The sequence below is a fragment of the Ostrea edulis genome, chromosome 7 (assembly GCF_947568905.1).
Source record: "Ostrea edulis chromosome 7, xbOstEdul1.1, whole genome shotgun sequence".
Lineage (NCBI taxonomy): Eukaryota > Metazoa > Mollusca > Bivalvia > Ostreida > Ostreidae > Ostrea > Ostrea edulis.
The window spans coordinates 86,119,833-86,140,099 of NC_079170.1; the positions used below are offsets into that span (position 1 = coordinate 86,119,833).

General features: G+C 33.8%; 3 protein-coding genes across 4 annotated transcripts in view; 2 read left to right on the forward strand and 1 right to left on the reverse strand.

The window, feature by feature from the left end:
* LOC125654621 (protein phosphatase 1H-like) overlaps positions 1 to 11,291 on the reverse strand; it is a 35,101-nt gene extending 23,810 nt beyond the window's left edge. The window contains exons 1-2 of the mRNA XM_048884612.2: positions 11,134 to 11,291; positions 2,383 to 2,631 (exon numbers count right to left, since the gene is read on the reverse strand). Coding sequence (XP_048740569.1) covers positions 2,383 to 2,612 — 230 coding nt within the window. The 5' untranslated portion in view covers positions 2,613 to 2,631; positions 11,134 to 11,291. The remainder of the gene's footprint in view (positions 1 to 2,382; positions 2,632 to 11,133) is intronic.
* Positions 1 to 20,267, forward strand: part of LOC125653998 (serine/threonine-protein phosphatase 6 regulatory ankyrin repeat subunit B-like) — a 1,068,599-nt gene that overhangs the window by 911,711 nt on the left and 136,621 nt on the right. The gene's annotated exons all lie outside the window — the stretch shown is intronic.
* Positions 13,440 to 18,569, forward strand: LOC125656189 (GTPase IMAP family member 4-like). Of its 2 annotated transcripts, XM_048886787.2 has the most exons (5): positions 13,440 to 13,773; positions 15,185 to 15,286; positions 16,160 to 16,237; positions 16,889 to 18,060; positions 18,408 to 18,569. In XM_048886787.2, exons 1-5 carry the CDS (start codon positions 13,770 to 13,772, stop codon positions 18,519 to 18,521), a joined length of 1,470 nt encoding a protein of 489 aa, XP_048742744.1. In that variant the 5' UTR covers positions 13,440 to 13,769; the 3' UTR covers positions 18,522 to 18,569. The 2 variants fall into 2 exon arrangements, with proteins under 2 accessions (XP_048742744.1, XP_048742745.1); XM_048886788.2 differs by lacking the exon at positions 16,160 to 16,237 and having other exon boundaries at positions 13,617 to 13,773.

Consider the following 20,267-nt stretch of genomic DNA (forward strand, 5'->3'; position numbering starts at 1 on the left):
ATGGAATTAACCATACTTAGTGAAGACATTTGTGTAACAGATATACGATAACCCCACATTTACGTTGGACTTTGTCAAATGGTACTTGTCCAAGAATCATGTCATTTGTCTGTCAGTCCATGACTTATAATTATAGGGTCAAAGTGGACTTGTGGTAGGATAAATGTCATTAGAGTTTAAAACAGACACATCAATCAGAAGCAACCATGCAGCTGCTTATTGTTTATCATAGCAACCACATCAATATCATTACTGTTCTTCCCAGCTAGGTTTAAAGTTTTAAATTACTTGCAGCAAGAAACCACTGAAATTTACATGTGGTGAGTTAATACTGAGCGATCATACAATGGTTCACTCATCTGCGACAAGCAAATCAAAAGAAAAGAAAATACTGTATATATACATGCATGTACATTTTCTTCAAGAAAAGTACCAATGTATTAGGATGGGCAGTGCTGAATAGACTATGAAAACAAAACATTAGCGTTTGAATTTCATTAAAATCAAGATCAAACCTATAATTCAATGTTTTGTCAGATTCACGGTGATTGCAATCGGTTGAAAAACTTTTATGATGCCTGCGTGGACTATAACACGTAAGTTATGACATCAAGTTGTTGTTCAGACCATTGTTTTCAAATTTGTAGTGTCATTGTAGGATATTGTACTTGAAACAAGCATTCTGAGAGTATTGCATGGCAATACATAGTCCCCTACCGGTTGCAAAAATCACTGTACCACAACAATATTTAAAGTTCGATGTAGGTTATGGTAAAAGGGAAAATTGGGGAACCAGGATAGGAATGGTTGGAAATCAACTAGTACGACTATATATTCAAGTAGAGACTAATTTAAACCAAGGAAAAATACAAATTTGTAATTATATAGGTTTAGGTCTTTAACCGAGTCAATAAACTGTGACATGTAGATGATCATGAATAATTTTGCTATATTGTAGTACTATTACTATGCTAGAAGTTTTAATGAGTGTAGTATTCTTAATTCTTATCTACAGAGATAAGAAACTTGGATGTAAACTAACGATTCATGCTATTTTTCCACGTTCAAGGGCCATAACTTAATGGAAAATCAACAGACCAAGATGAAATTCAAACTTGATCTGTAACTTGTTATGGCAAACCAATGTACCTAATAGCAAATGAATATCTGCAAGCACAACCAAAAAAAGTCTGGAAAACTGATTCTGCATGCTCTTTTTCTAAGTCCAAGGGCCATAACTAAGTGAAAAATCAACGGACCGAGAAATTCATGCTATTTTTCTAAGTTCAAGGGCCATAACTAAGTGAAAAATCATCAGACTGAGACGAAATTCAAACTTGATCTGTAACTTGTTATGGAAAAGCCACATACCAAATATAAAATAAATATATGCAAGAATTACAGAGAAAAAAAGTGCCGAAAACTGGACTGATGGACAGACGGACGGAACGCAAACCTAAAGTCCCATCGACTTTGTCGGTAGGGGACTAATTAGGAAGAAAGAAAATGTAACAGGCCCATCGTTAGAAACCCACAGTTGATTACGCTTCGTTCCTCTCTCCATCACCGGTGGGTCCACTCATTCCCATTCGCTTGTTTTCATGTATAAATATTTAAAGATATCGTCCAATCACAGTAATCGTTATAGTAACAGAACGCTTCTGTTTTTAAATTTTTAAAGGTAGTATTAACTTAACTTTGCTATTACAACAATTGTATACCAAAATTGGACTGAAATTAAGTGTCTTGTTGATTGGACAAATTCGCTCAGAGTGTATTAGCTATGAGCGTCCAATCAAATTGCCTCATCAATTATTCATGAGAACGAGCAAGTAGGAATGAATGGACCCACAGGTGATGGAGAGAGGAACAAAGTGTAATTAACTGTGGGTTTCCAACGATGTAACAGAACAGACAGGGATTCCAACCCAGGGCCCCCTGAATCTCCAGTCAGGTGCCCCGTGCTTTACCAGCTGAGCTAGTACAATCTCCAGTCAGGTGCCCCGTGCTTTACCAGCTGAGCTAGTACAATCTCCAGTCAGGTGCCCCGTGCTTTACCAGCTGAGCTAGTACAATCTGTCCATCAGCAATTCAACCCCCACAATATCACAGGTTCATTTAGATAAGTACTATTAGTTTTAAAACTCAGTTTAGGAAATTAAAAAAATTTAAGAAATCGCACTGATAAATTTTCAGATGCTTAAAAGGATATCAACTTAAAAATTAGACAAAAACATGCCACAGGGGCAATTTCAAGACTGATTTTTCAGGTGATACTTCGACCATCTGAAAAAAATATTAGAGTCATTTCTTAAGTTCATAATACGAAAACAAAATTGTTTAGATCCTTCCCCCAAAAAAGAGAGGGTAAATGTACAGTACTCTGCGTATCCTGCGTTGAAGGGCAGAGTCATTGGTTCATTGGATGTTACGATGGGGCGTGTCATGAAATCCTGGGACACCTTCATTTTCTCTGCATTCAGTTTTAGGAACTCCGGTCGACTGTAATCAAACTTTAAGGGTTTCTCTCCATCATCTTTGCTTTCTGTCGACCACACTTTGTCCACCGCTGTGTCGAGATGTGACCTCAGTCGTCTCAGCATGCTATTCATTTGGGTTAATTCGTGCTGCCTAGTAAAAATTATTATAAATTAAGTCAGTAACAACATAGAACACACAAGTGCATTTAGTGCACATCCATTACATTTTAAGTATATCCCCATACAATACCATTATCAAAACACTGTCAGGCACTATCAAAGAAATGAGTTGGAATTTATAAATAACTGGAAGTTACTAGAATACTAACAATCATACCAACATAATTCTGAATTATGCCTGCTATTTATTTCCTTTTTTTTAGTGGTCATGCATTTTTAAACTCTGGTGCTTAAATAGGAGAGAACTTTAATTATCTGTAAACCAATTTCCTTATTACTCCAATACTAAGTGATAAATCATTGAAATGGAATATTATATATAATCAAAGGACAAAGTTCAGCTGCTTGAGTGGTTTCTGGTGATTTAAACTGTCATCGTCACATTGATGGGAACATATATACTATAGTACAAGCCAATGTAAAATGTGTATATAAAAGCTCAGTTGGTACTCTAGCACCCGACTGACAAGAAATCTAGGGGTCCCAAGTTTGAATCCTTGTTTGCTTTGTTGCATTTCCCCTTTAAGCTTGTTTGGTGCCGAAGACCATTCAGCCCCTAGAAATGATGGGTGAAAATGCCTGCAGGGAATATTTAAAGATCCTGGGTTGATGTCTTTATGGTGCAAAGGCATTTAAGGAGAGAGGAATGTGGCGGTCAGATGGGTTTGATCGCTGTTGGCTAGATAGGCCAGTTAGTTGAGCACCTGACTACAGATTCAGGGAGCTTGGATTCTAGTCTGGCCTTGTGAATCTCTTCTCAGATGTTTTGCTACCAGCGGTCAAATGTCACGGACTGACACCATCCTCCCTCCTTTAATGTCTTAGAAGACCCACAGTCCACGACAGTTACCCCATGGTGGGCCTCTCACTTGTCAGTTCTCACAGGACAGTTATCCCATGGTGGGCCTCTCACCTGTCAGTTCCCACAGGACAGTTACCCCATGGTGGGCCTCTCACCTGTCAGTTCCCACAGAGAAGGGGAACTTAACTGCATTGGACCAGCTAGAACAAGATTCAAACCCATGACCATTAGAATCTCTGTCCAGGTGCTCTACCAACTGAGCTCTCTAGCCGCCAGCCATCGAACCTAGCTGTCTGACTACCACAAAAACAAAACTGCTGACAGTCAAGATGATTGTTATGTGTATATTGTATCATAAGGAACAATTTGTCATTGAATGTAAAACTACTCTCACCAACTTTGACCATTTTTGATAGAAATACTGAGAATTTCATTGTTTATAGCAGGTGTGTTTAAAATATTCTGCGATCATGATTTAAATATGGACTGCCTCTGTTTCATTTTGATGTGAGATTATATCGTACATGTATATTATGTACTGTTTATATTGTATATTGTGTACTGTTTATACTGTATATTGTGTACTGTTTATATTGTATATTGTGTACTGTTTATATTGTATATTGTGTACTGTTTATATTGTATATTATGTACTGTTTATATTGTATATTGTGTACTGTTTATATTGTATATTATGTACTGTTTATATTGTATATTGTGTACTGTTTATATTGTATATTGTGTACTGTTTATATTGTATATTGTGTACTGTTTATATTGTATATTGTGTACTGTTTATATTGTATATTATGTACTGTTTATATTGTATATTGTGTACTGTTTATATTGTATATTATATACGGTTTATATTGTATATTGTGTACTGTTTATATTGTATATTGTGTACGGTTTATATTGTATATTGTGTACTGTTTATACTGTATATTGTGTACTGTTTATATTGTATATTGTGTACTGTTTATATTGTATATTGTGTACTGTTTATATTGTATATTATGTACTGTTTATATTGTATATTATGTACTGTTTATATTGTATATTGTGTACTGTTTATATTGTATATTGTGTACTGTTTATATTGTATATTATGTACTGTTTATATTGTATATTGTGTACTGTTTATATTGTATATTGTGTACTGTTTATATTGTATATTATGTACTTTTTATATTGTATATTGTGTACTGTTTATATTGTATATTGTGTACTGTTTATATTGTATATTGTGTACTGTTTATATTGTATATATACTGTTTATATTGTATATTATATACTGTTTATATTGTATATTGTGTACTGTTTATATTGTATATTGTGTACTGTTTATATTGTATATTATATACTGTTTATATTGTATATTATGTACTGTTTATATTGTATATTATGTACTGTTTATATTGTATATTATGTACTGTTTATATTGTATATATACTGTTTATATTGTATATTGTGTACTGTTTATACTGTATATTGTATAACTGTTTATATTGTATATTATATACTGTTTATATTGTATATTATGCACTGTTTATATTGTATATTATGTACGGTTTATATTGTATATTGTGTACTGTTTATACTGTATATTGTATAACTGTTTATATTGTATATTACATACTGCCTCTGTTTCATTTTGATGTGAGATTATATCGTACATGTATATTATATACTGTTTATATTGTATATTGTGTACTGTTTATAATGTATATTATGTACGGTTTATATTGTATATTGGGTACTGTTTATATTGTATATTATGTACTGTTTATATTGTGTATTATGTACTGTTTATATTGTATATTGTGTACTGTTTATATTGTATATTATGTACTGTTTATATTGTGTATTATGTACTGTTTATATTGTATATTGTGTACTGTTTATATTGTATATTATGTACTGTTTATATTGTATATTGTGTACTGTTTATATTGCATATTGTGTACTGTTTATATTGTGTATTATGTACTGTTTATACTGTATATTGTGTACTGTTTATATTGTATATTGTGTACTGTTTATATTGTATATTATGTACTGTTTATATTGTATAGTGTTTATATTGTATATTGTGTACTGTTTATATTGTATATTGTGTACTGTTTATATTGTATATTGTGTACTGTTTATATTGTATATTATGTACTGTTTATATTGTATATTATGTACTGTTTATATTGTATATTGTGTACTGTTTATACTGTATATTGTGTACTGTTTATATTGTATATTGTGTACTGTTTATATTGTATATTATATACTGTTTATATTGTATATTATGTACTGTTTATATTGTATATTGTGTACTGTTTATATTGTATATTATGTACTGTTTATATTGTATATTGTGTACTGTTTATACTGTATATTATGTACTGTTTATATTGTGTATTATGTACTGTTTACATTGTATATTGTGTACTGTTTATATTGTATATTGTGTACTGCTTATATTGTATATTGTGTACTGTTTATATTGTATATATACTATTTATATTGTATATAATGTACTGTTTATATTGAATATATACTGTTTATATTGTATATTGTGTACTGTTTATACTGTATATTGTGTACTGTTTATATTGTATATTATATACTGTTTATATTGTATATTGTGTACTGTTTATATTGTGTACTGTTTATATTGTATATTATGTACTGTTTATATTGTATATTATATACTGTTTATATTGTATATTGTGTACTGTTTATATTGTATATTGTGTACTGTTTATATTGTATATTATGTACTGTTTATATTGTATATTGTGTACTGTTTATACTGTATATTATGTACTGTTTATATTGTGTATTATGTACTGTTTACATTGTATATTGTGTACTGTTTATATTGTATATTGTGTACTGCTTATATTGTATATTGTGTACTGTTTATATTGTATATATACTATTTATATTGTATATAATGTACTGTTTATATTGAATATATACTGTTTATATTGTATATTGTGTACTGTTTATACTGTATATTGTGTACTGTTTATATTGTATATTATATACTGTTTATATTGTATATTGTGTACTGTTTATATTGTGTACTGTTTATATTGTATATATACTGTTTATATTGTATATTATATACTGTTTATATTGTGTATTGTGTACTGTTTATATTGTATATTATATACTGTTTATATTGTATATTATGTACTGTTTATATTGTGTATTGTGTACTGTTTATATTGTATATTGTGTACTGTTTATATTGTATATTGTGTACTGTTTATATTGTATATTGTGTACTGTTTATATTGTATATTGTGTACTGTTTATACTGTATATTATGTACTGTTTATATTGTATATTGTGTACTGTTTATATTGTATATTATGTACTGTTTATACTGTATATTGTGTACTGTTTATATTGTATATATACTGTTTATATTGTATATTATGTACTGTTTATATTGTATATATATTGTTTATATTGTATATTGTGTACTGTTTATATTGTATATTATGTACTGTTTATACTGTATATTGTGTACTGTTTATATTGTATATTGTGTACTGTTTATATTGTATATTGTGTACTGTTTATATTGTATATTATATACTGTTTATATTGTATATTGTGTACTGTTTATATTGTATATTGTGTACTGTTTATATTGTATATTGTGTACTGTTTATATTGTATATTGTGTACTGTTTATATTGTATATTATGTACGGTTTATATTGTATATTGTGTACTGTTTATATTGTATATTATGTACTGTTTATATTGTATATTATATACTGTTTATATTGTATATTGTGTACTGTTTATATTGTGTATTATATACTGTTTATATTGTATATTATATACTGTTTATATTGTATATTATATACTGTTTATATTGTATATTGTGTACTGTTTATATTGTGTATTATATACTGTTTATATTGTGTATTATATACTGTTTATATTGTATATTATATACTGTTTATATTGTATATTATATACTGTTTATATTGTATATTGTGTACTGTTTATATTGTATATTATATACTGTTTATATTGTGTATTATATACTGTTTATATTGTATATTGTGTACTGTTTATATTGTGTATTATGTACTGTTTATATTGTATATTGTGTACTGTTTATATTGTGTATTATGTACTGTTTATATTGTATATTGTGTACTGTTTATATTGTATATTGTGTACTGTTTATATTGTATATTGTGTACTGTTTATATTGTATATTATATACTGTTTATACTGTATATTGTGTACTGTTTATATTGTGTATTATGTACTGTTTATATTGTATATTGTGTACTGTTTATATTGTGTATTATGTACTGTTTATATTGTATATTGTGTACTGTTTATATTGTATATTGTGTACTGTTTATATTGTATATTGTGTACTGTTTATATTGTATATTGTGTACTGTTTATACTGTATATTGTGTACTGTTTATATTGTATATTGTGTACTGTTTATATTGTATATTGTGTACTGTTTATATTGTATATTATATACTGTTTATACTGTATATTGTGTACTGTTTATATTGTATATTATGTACTGTTTATATTGTATATTGTGTACTGTTTATATTGTATATTGTGTACTGTTTATATTGTGTATTATATACTGTGTATATTGTGTACGGTTTATATTGTATATATACTGTTTATATTGTATATTATGTACTGTTTTATATTGTATATTGTGTACTGTTTATATTGTGTATTATATACTGTGTATATTGTGTACTGTTTATATTGTATATTATGTACTGTTTATATTGTATATTGTGTACTGTTTATATTGTATATATACTGTTTATATTGTATATTATGTAATGTTTATATTGTATATTGTGTACTGTTTATATTGTATATCATATACTGTTTATATTGTATATTATATACTTTTTATATTGTATATTATATACTTTTTATATTGTATATTGTGTAATGTTTATATACATTAGACGACCCTTACAAGTGTAACACTAAGTAGGTCTGTCGATCTTCTGTAAATCAATAGAAAATAAACTTGAGATAAATAAATAAACAAATACATCAATTTTAACAGCACATTTGAAAACTTTGTACATTTAGGCGCTGAAGAGTATTTTAGTATCTATTTCTAGCAGTGATTCTAATGCCTCAGTACATGTGAGTGCATTCTACTAGTTCAAGTAGAGTGCAGAGTTTCACCATCTATGTATTTAGAATACACTTAACACATAAAGTGAATACCGGTAACCACACCCCTGTCTAAAGCAGGAAGTAAATATGTTGCTTCTTTTTTCCATCACACAAAGGCCTATTGAAAAAGCAGTCATCTTTTTGGGTAGAAGGGGGGTGGGGGGGTGGGGGTGGGAAGTATTTTTTTTATTGTTTTTGAAGTAATGTATATATCCAAGAATTCAAAATCTTTCAACAATGAACAAAAAGTGAACTACAGCAAGGAAATAAATTACATGATATGACAACTTCAAGTTCCCATGATTGATCAAACAAAATCTCTCCAGCCATTAAAAATTGACAGCCATTTTACAGCATTTCCTCACACACTTTTATAGCAGGAAATCTGCTACCAGATATGACTGTGAAAACACAAATATGTCATTCAGACTACAAAGGAAATCAGTCCTTTATCTACGTTACGAATGTCGCACAGGAGTTTACACAGATTTGTGTTTTCAATACATCCCATTGGCTTTGAGATTTTAATTATATATAGAACCTGGCCGGGGTAAATTTATGCTTGTACATCCCTGATGAGATCTAGATACCTCATCTCATCATACAGCACCTATAGCCGTAGTTTATTCTCCATCATTCTGTGTTAGACTAGTCACTTTAAACCTAAAAAAGTTAATATTCTTTCCTTTTTTTTAAATAGTCCATTTCAGAAAAATAATGCTAATTTTTAAAACCATTCTTAGTTTTTATCTTTTCAATTATATATTGTTGCATTCATTTTTTTGTTGTTCTTATTTCTTTAAAATTTCAATCATCACCACAGTTTAACATCAACTTGTATAATACTTCTTTTCCAGTTTAGACATTAGTCTTTTTAAAACTTGTGTAGGTACAGAAGAGATAATTTTTATTTATATCTAAGGGGTTGATGGTGGAAATGAGGGAGGGATCCACTTCCCCCTTCTTGTTCCCCTCCTACCCCCGTCTCCCTTTCCCCCTCTGTCTTTCCCTCATGGGTATATTAAGGCAGGTCATGAAAATCTTTGCTGGGATAAAATCTGTGAAACAATGTGATGTCATAATTGAAATATGCATATCACTAAGTATACATACTTAATTCCGATATATGGAATATATAATTATGTAAAACACTTGAGAATTTATCGATATTATGAAGAAATGTTGAGTTCATTCAATAACGATTTCTTTCAATGGAAAACAGGTTCCATTTAGCGTGTCGGTCTGATTTTCCTCTTTCATAAACTGAAATAAAACTGCAACAGCATAACACTACCCCGCTTACCATTAGTAAGAGCCTTTTTATAAGTGTTGTTACGATAGTCGCCGACAATCGAAAAATCATCGCTGAAGGCCGAACACAGTGAAAATCGATTATGAATTGATAGCCGCTGACTAAATGGTTTTGTGTTACCGCATGTAGATGTCTAATATTTATTTCTTACTGAAAACGGTCTGATTCTAGCAGCACTTTTGATAAACTTAGGGTGTTTAACCATCATCATCACCAGTTAGATCAATGTTTAAGGAGGTATATGCTACACCAGAGAAATTTGATATGGATGAAAAGTGGAGGATATGTACAACAATATTTCGAAATTAAAAACTTTCAAATCTACTTTATTTAGTCAAAAATTACAGATTTAGTAGAAAGTAATCTGAAAAAAATTTAAAACCCTTGCTGGACTCGTACCCGTGATCTACAATTCAGTAGTCGACATGCTATAACCTACTGAGCTACTCGGCTAGGCGATGAGATTTGAAATGAATATAGGGAAATATTGCTGATATTTATATTTTCATCCATGTTTTAAAAGGAAGTCAGCCATTATGACGATGTAGAGTACCTCCTTAAAACCTGCGGTAGTGTTAATTATACTTTTTAAAATATTTTTTATCATGGTACATTCGTAATCTATTTATAACAGCCATGTAATGATGTCACACTGAAGCACATATTTGTCATGTTGTTATGATACAAAATGTTCTCATGTAAACACCCAAAATAAATGTTAAAAGGTTATTATAGCTCCTTCCCTTTGTGTAGGACAGATTTTAAAGACTATGCAATTTACAGGCATAAATGTAGTATGACCTGCATTAAGAGACCCATGCTTATACCCCTCCCCTCTTTCCTCCATCTTCCCACTACTGCTCTCATCTCGCCCCTTCTTTCCTTCCTTTTAACCTTGTCTGCCCCACAACTAAAAGATGTCTGATTTATCTATACATTAAAAGATGTCTGATTTATCTATACATTAAAAGATGTCTGATTTATCTATACATTAAAAGATGTCTGATTTATTTCTATTTCAACAAATTATTAATAACTCAGTCGTGCTAAAATTAATCTCGTACTCGCAGTGCTAGAAACCTTGCAGAGACAATTCCGATTTTCATCCTCTTTCCGATACACAAGGATATAAAGCAGCTGAATGACAGTTTCACTTACAGGATTTAGTTGTTAGGTCTTCTGCCAGGAACTGTCTGTCTTCTGACAGCAATGACATTTGCTCATTTTAATCACACTTATTACAGAATCATGCACACGGACTGACGGGAGCGTAATATGGAGTGGGCGGTTCTGTTTTGTTTAGAGCGGAAGTGAACTGCAATTTACCGAGTTGCGTGTACGCAATCGTGGTAATTGAAATCACTGGATAGTGCAATGCTCAACAGGCTCTAAGTAAAATCAATTCACTTTATCTGAAGCTTTAAGGTATACAAATATCACTTACTGTAGAAGCTCATACGAGCGATATCCAATGACTCGCGCAGAAAATTGTACCCATCCTCTTATAGATACGCGCTATGATTGAATTGTTGCTCTCTTCAATGAATTGATAATGTCAATATTTGAATTGATGCACGCTTCATAATAATTGAATTAATGCGCACATCAATTCAATTAATATGCGCAATAATTGAATTAAAAGTTTCTCCAAAGCGGACTATATTTGAGAGAGAGAGAGGGGGGGGGGGGGGAGCAATCATCTAATTACAGATACCTTCAATTCAACATGCCCACAACTGAGTTAATGATCTCTTTAAAATTGAATTGTTGCTCTCTTTAAAAGAAATGATGCGCGCATTCATTTATTTCTTAAACATAAGATTGGTGTAAATAATTATAGATATTTTCAACTGAATTAAAGAGATCATAAAATTACACCGAGCTCCAAATTGAGTTTTGCGCGCAATAATTCCACCACATTGATGCGATCATCAATTGAATTTTTAGAACAATAATGAATGGATGTGTGCATTCAATCAATTATTGCTGTCATCAGTTGAATTAATGTGCGCATCCAATCAATTATTGCTCTCATCAGTTGAATTAATGTGCGCATCCAATCAATTATTGCTCTCATCAGTTGAATTAATGTGCGCATCCAATCAATTATTGCTCTCATCAGTTGAATTAATGTGCGCATCCAATCAATTATTGCTCTCATCAGTTGAATTAATGTGCGCATCTAATCAATCATTGCATTCATTTATTGCACGCAATAATTGGATTGATGAAATCTTCAAATAATGAAATATATCTGTAATTATTCGAGTTTATGTTAAAGCGCTCCCCTAAGCATAAAGACAAACATCAAACAATGGCCGTAACTAATTTGTTTCATTTTATTTACCATATAAAATGCTGAGTTTGTATGAGCACAAGTATCAATGACGGATATTATTTACCTCATATAATGCCACGTAAAATTTCGATCCCCTATTGGATATATCTGACCATCCATGGTCATGATTTCAATAAACTAGGATCTACACTATCTGAGGATAATTGCTCATTGATATGTCTGATCGTGACTGGTTCTAAGAAGACGATCTCTCCCCCCCATATCACCATGTTAAACTTTGATCCCCTATATTACAGGCCCCATACTACACCCCTTGAGCCATAATTTGAACAAACTTGTTTATGTAGGACCTGTGAGTGCTTGTATATTAAAATTACTAATCATGACAGTGTTGCTCTAATGGAAAAGATTGTTTTCTTATATATCCTAACATAAGATATTGTTCCTCAACCCCCCCCCCCCCCCCCCGGGCTATAAGTTGAACAACTTGAATCTACACTACCTAAGGCTGCTTGCAGATGAATATGACCCCTGCTGTATATCATTTGACGTAATGTAAAACGCGACTTCTGCAAGTTTGCTGAAAGTGTATATCCGAAGAAAATTGAACTAAACACGTATGTGTGGATATTTATTCAGTGTTAGAATTTTTCGAGTCAATACAACAATGATAATAACTGAACGCTCTACAATGATATCATAAAGCATCATCAATCTCCAAGCACGTAGAGAGAGAGAGAGAGAGAGAGAGAGAGAGAGAGAGGTGTTTTTCTTGACTTGTGGTGTACAAATCCGGTTATTTCACGTATACAAAGTTAATTAGTTTCATGCAAAAATCGATGTTGTTCCCCTTTTAAATAGTTATGATGAGTGAAAGTGTAATTGTTAAGTCAGAGAAGCGATGCATTGAACTCATGTGCTAAGTATACTGAATGACACCCCCCCCCCCCCCCCCGATTAATTACAATGGAAAACATTGAATGCCACGCGTGTCGATTTTAATTTTTCATTTGCATTTCAGATACATGTAGGCCCTATAAGGAATCCATAGGCGTAGCTTGGGTTCGAATATTACCGAGGCAGGGGGTCTGGGGGGACTGCGCCCCCCAGAAGCTATCGACATTTTAACAACGTAAAAGGTGTTGTTTTTTTTTACCGAGGCAGCTGCCTCGGTTGCCTCAATGGAAGCTACGCCACTGGAATCACTGTCTAGTTTGTCTTGTGATTTGCATGCGCGTGAGAGATAAGGAAAACACACTGGAGCTTCAGAAGGTTGTCACAGAGAAAACAGTGGGAAATGTGTAAATATTCCTATATAAGGATTCCATTTCTACCAGCCCAACCATTATATACTCAGGAAGGAAACACACAATACGTGACGCAGAAAATGAAATTAAAAATTCTGGTATTTCACGAATTCCTTCCACCAGCAGATACAAGGAAACATCGTGAAGAGGGAGGACGAGTATTCTGTGCGCTCTAGGAGAACAGGGATATGGGTAAGTTTTTTCAAGTCAATATCTAAATAAGAACACATTGAAGAGACTTTGAAGGTTAATGAGCACATTTGTAAAAAGGTTTGCCTCTCCCGAGATTTGAAAATTGAGACCGATAAGTTGACGGAATATGTTATGTATTGCTAGTAGATTTCTCACATCTCGACGACCATAAAGACCTGTCAATATATTACATAGATGTAGTTACATCTTACGTGAATATAGTGGCATTTATGTGAATGTCAAAATTAAACTTTTGAAAGAATGTTTTATACATATTTATGTTTATCTGCGTCATAAACTAAAGCAATCTCTCTCTCTCATTCTCCCTCTCTCTCTCTCATTCTCTCTCTCCCTCTCTCATTCTCTCTCTCCCTCTCTCTCTCTCATTCTCTCTCTCTCTCTCTCTCTCTCTCTCTCTCTCTCTCTCTCTCTCTCTCTCTCCGAAATCCGTCTATAACCTATGAAAGAAACAAGTTGTGTTATGGTATGAATTGATATCTATGCTTGATTTTACTACCGCGGATTCAGGGAAAAATAATGTTTATAATTTCTGTATAATTAACCCCCCCCCCCCCCCCCCCCCACTGCCATGGTTATAATACCGCCATAACACAAACAGCATATGCGCATTTATTCCTTGAATAATTTGACCCTCCCACCCGTCATCAATCTTCAAATCTAAAACAAAAACGAAGCTATTTGACCGACCCTCTTCATTCTAGCTATAGGGAACATTGAATTCATAATATAAACTATATAGATAATCCACAAATACGTATATATACTAAGAGAAACTTTTAAAGTTGTTTGTATATTGTACATGCATACTTTATTATAGGGATATATGTGTATTTACATTTCTAATGTTTTTGTTTTTTATATCTTTACTAATTGTAATGATAGCCATTTTCTCATGAATGCAGACGTGAACAGTGTGCGCATGAATCTTGGTAAATATAGTACGCGTATGAATCTTGGTAAATATAGTACGCGTATGAATCTTGGTAAATATAGTACGCGTATGAATCTTGGTAAATATAGTACGCGTATGAATCTTGATAAATATAGTACGCGTATGAATCTTGGTAAATATAGTACGTCTATTATAACGGCTGGGAATTCCGACAGAAATGAAAGGAGAATGTAAATATAAAATGAATGTCCCTTTTGAAAATACATGAGGGTATGAACTGCAACGCTTATAGGCTTTGGTGAAAGTGAAAACGTTTAATGTCACGATGACGTTGAACAGTTCAATTAGAATTTAGTCTTGTTTATTATCAACTCCTTGTTACTAGCAGTGTCACGTGATGTAAATGTAGTATATCAGCTTATAATTACTAGTTTGTCACGTGATATACATGCAACATGCTAATTCATTGTTGAGTAAATCTATCATTGTGTATTTCAGCTTCTAATTACTGGCTTTGTCACGGGTGCACACATTCTAACAGACATAGTCACAAGAAATGCGTCCAGTGTGGACACAAGAACGACCCCCAGTGGGATGACGGTAAATCAGTATTAATTAATTTTCTTATCATCATGTCAGGTAACTCCTAAATTGGCTCTTCTTTGTAGTTTTTCGATTAACGTAGCAAAATTGATGCCTGTCAAAAAACACACGCCATATATTTCCCCCCTTAGTTTCGTAGGAGAAATTTCGTATTCACGAAAATTGTCTTAATTTTAATTGAAAGATACATTTGGAGGATTTATAGGTAAGCTACATAAGTTTGATTGATTGATTATTGTTTAACGTCCCTCTCGAGAATATTTCATTCATATGGAGACGTCACCACAGCCGGTGAAGGGATGCAAAATCTAGACCTATGTTCGGCGCTTATGGCCGTTGAGCAGGGAGGGATCTTTATCGTGCCACACCTGCTGTGACACGGGACCTCGGTTTTTGCGGTCTCATCCGAAGGACCGCCCCATTTAGTCGCCTCTTACGACAAACAAGGGGGCACTGAGGACCTATTATAACCCGGATCCGCACGAAGATCCCTCTTTAGATACACAAAAGGTTACATAGCAACCACGTCTACTTGGCACTCTGCAACCCTCGTTATTAAAACAAGGAAATTTTGTGCTTTGAAAATCTAAACAAGGAAACACTTAAATGGCCTCCATGTGCAACATCTCATTGACAGACGAAAATAACCCCGTGTGGGATGTCCTTATCACTTTAACAATCGTGATGTTAAACACTTAATGATTGATAATCTAATTATTTTTGGCGAATACATGTATATTTTTTTGTCAATAGAGTAATAAATAAATAGATAAAAAGGTCCTCTTCGGATAAAAAAGTTTTGTGCATGCGATTAATGCATGTCAGGCATGTACTGGGTAAAGCGTTTAATAATGCCGTTTTTTTCCCCAGACACATGGGCATGTTCTCAGTGTACCTTTAGCAACGAAGGCTATAAATCCAAATGTTCCGCGTGTGGACAACACCGAGGTATGGATTTTACTTTTAAACAGGAAGATGTCATTGTAGCACCAGATTACACTTGTTTACAATAATCAGATTCGAATCTAACGCGACGTTTTCGATACTTGTTGGTTCAGTTTATGCCACAGGCAATTGCATCGCTTGGGGTCGAATTTACTATATAAAGAATACTCTTTATATTCTAAGATTTACTATATAAAGAGTACTCTTTATATCCTAAGATTTACTATATAAAGAGTACTCTTTATATTTTAAGATTTACTATATAAAGAGTACTCTTTATATTCTAAGATTTACTATATAAAGAGTACTCTTTATATTCTAAGATTTACTATATAAATCGCTTTAAGGAGGAATTACACAGTTTGGAAATCTTAGAACAATTTTAAATTTACTTTATTCAGTTACAAATTACAGTTTTAGAAGAAAGTGAACTAAAAAAAAAAATAATAAAACCATGCTAAACACGACCCCACGATCTACAGATCAGCAAATCAACCCGTTAAACTACTGAGATACCCAATTAGTTTAAGAGGAATATACAAGTATTACTGATATCCACATTTCCATTTAAGTTTCAAAAGGAAGTCGGACATGATGACGAAGTGTTATTCATCCTTAAAGATGGTTCCGATGGTTTCTTTTGGTCTTTTACAGGTCATGGCGGTAGACTCAGCCCTCCAGGACGGAAAAAGGGGCACTCAAAATACGGAAGAGGGATTGACGATGAAGTACGCATTGTACTCCTGGGAAAAACAGGAAGTGGTAAAAGCGCCACGGGGAATACCATCTTAAACGGCGATTTTTTTATGTCTTCGACATCTGCTTCGTCTGTGACATCACGTTGTACCTGTAAGCATGCACAGCGGTTTGGCAAGGACATTCAAGTCGTGGATACACCAGGGATATTTGATACCAACTCCCCAAATGATGTGGTACAGAAAGAGATTGTCAAATGTATCGGGATTACCTCCCCTGGTCCTCACTGCTTTCTTCTTGTCCTCGGCCCTTCTCGTTTCACACAAGAAGAGGAGGAGAGCATCGACCACTTTGTCAATTATTTTGGACAGAGGGTTTTTCGATACTTCATCATTCTCTTTACCAGGAAAGATGACCTGGATCACCACGGTCTAACATTGGATGATCACATCAGAAGTGTTCCACAAAGCCTGAAGACCATCATCCAAAAATGTGACCGTCGCTGTATTGCCTTCAACAATCGGGCCCCAAGTCCTGCACGACATGACCAAGTCGAAGATCTGTTGGAGATGATCGACGCCAATATTCGCCAGAATAGGGGAGAGTGTTACACGAACGGCATGTACTCAGAGGCCGAGAAAGTAATGAAACAGAGACAGTACCAGATCGAGAAGAGAAGGGAACGGCAACGAGATCGAGAGAGAAAAGAACTGGAACGTGAAATTGAGAAAAAGTACAAAAGCCAAATGCACGATCATTCCAGAAACCAAAGCGCTCTAGAAAACCGAGTAGCAGAAATGGAGTCAAAGCGAGATTATTATTTGAACCGATCTTCAGCTCTTCAGCAAGAGATCCTTGACCTTGAAGATGAGATAGCTGATGAGAGAAGGCAGTATGGATCCCCCAGTTCTCAAAATCTGGCGAAACTTAGGAATTTGAACGATGAGCGGTCAAGACTAGGGTCCAGCGATCAAAAGGCAATGGAAAAAGAGATAGATGATCTCAGGAAGGAGCTGAAGCACATGCACAAACGTTCCAAGAAAATGTCAAAAGAAAAGGATAGAGTGTATCAAGAAAAGCTAGAGGAGCATGACCGAAGATTTCAACAGATGGAGAATGCGCGTCAAGAGGTAAGACAGGAAGTAGAAACTGGTTCCGGAAATGTAGGAGAGGCTTTGCTAGGTGGTATAATGACCATTGGAAAACTCATATGGAAAGGCATACAGATGATGATTTGATAATGGAATTTTGTTTGCATTTACCAATGTGCTTTGATTAATCCATTTTGTCTATTCTGTTTATCTATTAATATAATCACAACTGATGTCATGTTTTCAAATAAAACTGTCATAGCTAATTCTTAAAAGAATGATCGTACATTATTAACAAGTAAAGCAAAATTTATGTATTGCCGAAATACTGAACTTTGAGAAGAATGAGTTGTACATATGTATTTTAAAAAACATGGTCACTGCAGCTACCACGTGATCGCGGAAGGCGCGGACGTGGAAGAGGAAGGAGGTCACAGGGCAGCAGATACAAACATCTAACACCGACTGAGCTAGGACAGCAACTAGCAACCACACTATGATTTATTTTGTACACATATAATGAATGATATAAAAATAACCAAATCGCACCACGTCTTTTTGTTATGCTTTTGTATTTTCAAGGACTATTGCGGACTTATCCATTATCATGCCCTCTGTGCAGGAAACTGCATCGCATAATGACAGGAGGGTGGAATTACTTTTACCCATACTTTAGTAATATGAAAAACGATGTAACAATTATTTCATATTTCAATGATAAATAGATATTGACTGTATGTGTGGCAGCGATTTCAACCATGCATAATTAGGCAAAAAATGTAACAAATATTCAACTATTCGGGCTAAAAAAAAGGACAACATAGCGGTATAACTGCTATATTTCTTAATTTTGTTCAGTCTTATTTACATTTTCACTGAATTTACCTTCGATATTTCTACCAATGAAAATTATGTTCATTTCCCCATGAATGTGAACAATGTACAAATGAATCTTGATAAATACCAGTGTCGGATTTAAGGGGCGGGGGCGCACCCCCCCCCCCCCCTCAATTCAACATAGCGGTATAACCGCCTATCTAGTCGGGTTATACTACCTACCTGATACACACACACAGAGAGAGAAATATATATATATATATATATATATATATATATGTGCAAGGTGAAGATAACGAACAGTGATCAATCTCATAACTCCTACAAGCAATACAAAATAGATAGTTGGGCAAACACGGACCCCTGGACACACCAGAGGTGGGATCAGGTGCCTAGGAGGAGTAAGCATCCCCTGTTGACCGGTCACACCCGCCGTGTGCCCCATATCCTGATCAGGTAAACGGAGTTATCCGCAGTCAAAATCAGTGTGCCAAGAACGGCTTAACAATCGGTATGAAACACGTCAGACAGCATTTGACCCAATGCGAGGGTGTATTGACGGACTAGATCGTTATAACGACCATGGAATTTTTATCAATGCTGACTTGAAATCCCTGTACCATCAACTTGTTTGTCAGTAGCTTATCTCGATTTAAAAACTGACTATACCCAGAACAAGCTCTTGCATATCGAATCAGTTGAGATATATAAACACCATATGCAGGTGATAATGGAATATTGCTACTTAAATGTTGGAAGTTGACGATGGAGAAGCTGAAATCATCCCGTTTGTCATACAGTTGAGTTGTTAGTTTGCCGTTAATGTCTACTTTCAATAAAATATCTAAGTATGAAGCAGAAGTGGACGACTCTGTGGTATATATATACCACCTGTCCAACTTGACCGCGCCAACCCAGCTTGACCGCGCCAGGTGGCCTGGTGGTGGCCACCTGCCCAGCTTGACCGCGCCAGGTGGCCTCCCGGCCACCTGCTTGACCCGCCTATAAAACCCCGCACTCCAAACTGCACTCCGCTGAAACGCCTATCGGCCTGCACTCAGTTGACCCGTCTATCGACCCGAACTCAAAACTGCACTTCAGTTGAACCGCCTATCTAGTCGGGTTATACTACTCAGGTACAACCTGCGATCCCTTCCTGTCCCGGAAATTGACAATTTCATATTGTTCGTGTCTCATGTCGTTGGTCATCTTAGTGCTTTATATATCCTATATTTATATTCAGATCCCACGCTTGAGATGTTGAGTGTTGTTGGTTTTTAGTGCATTCTATATACATGTATATATAAAATTTGGTACAACTGGAATATTATTCATAAAGTATCGAAGAATGAGTTACATAGACGATTTCTATAACAGACAAATCTCTTAGAAAAATCGTATGTTTGGAA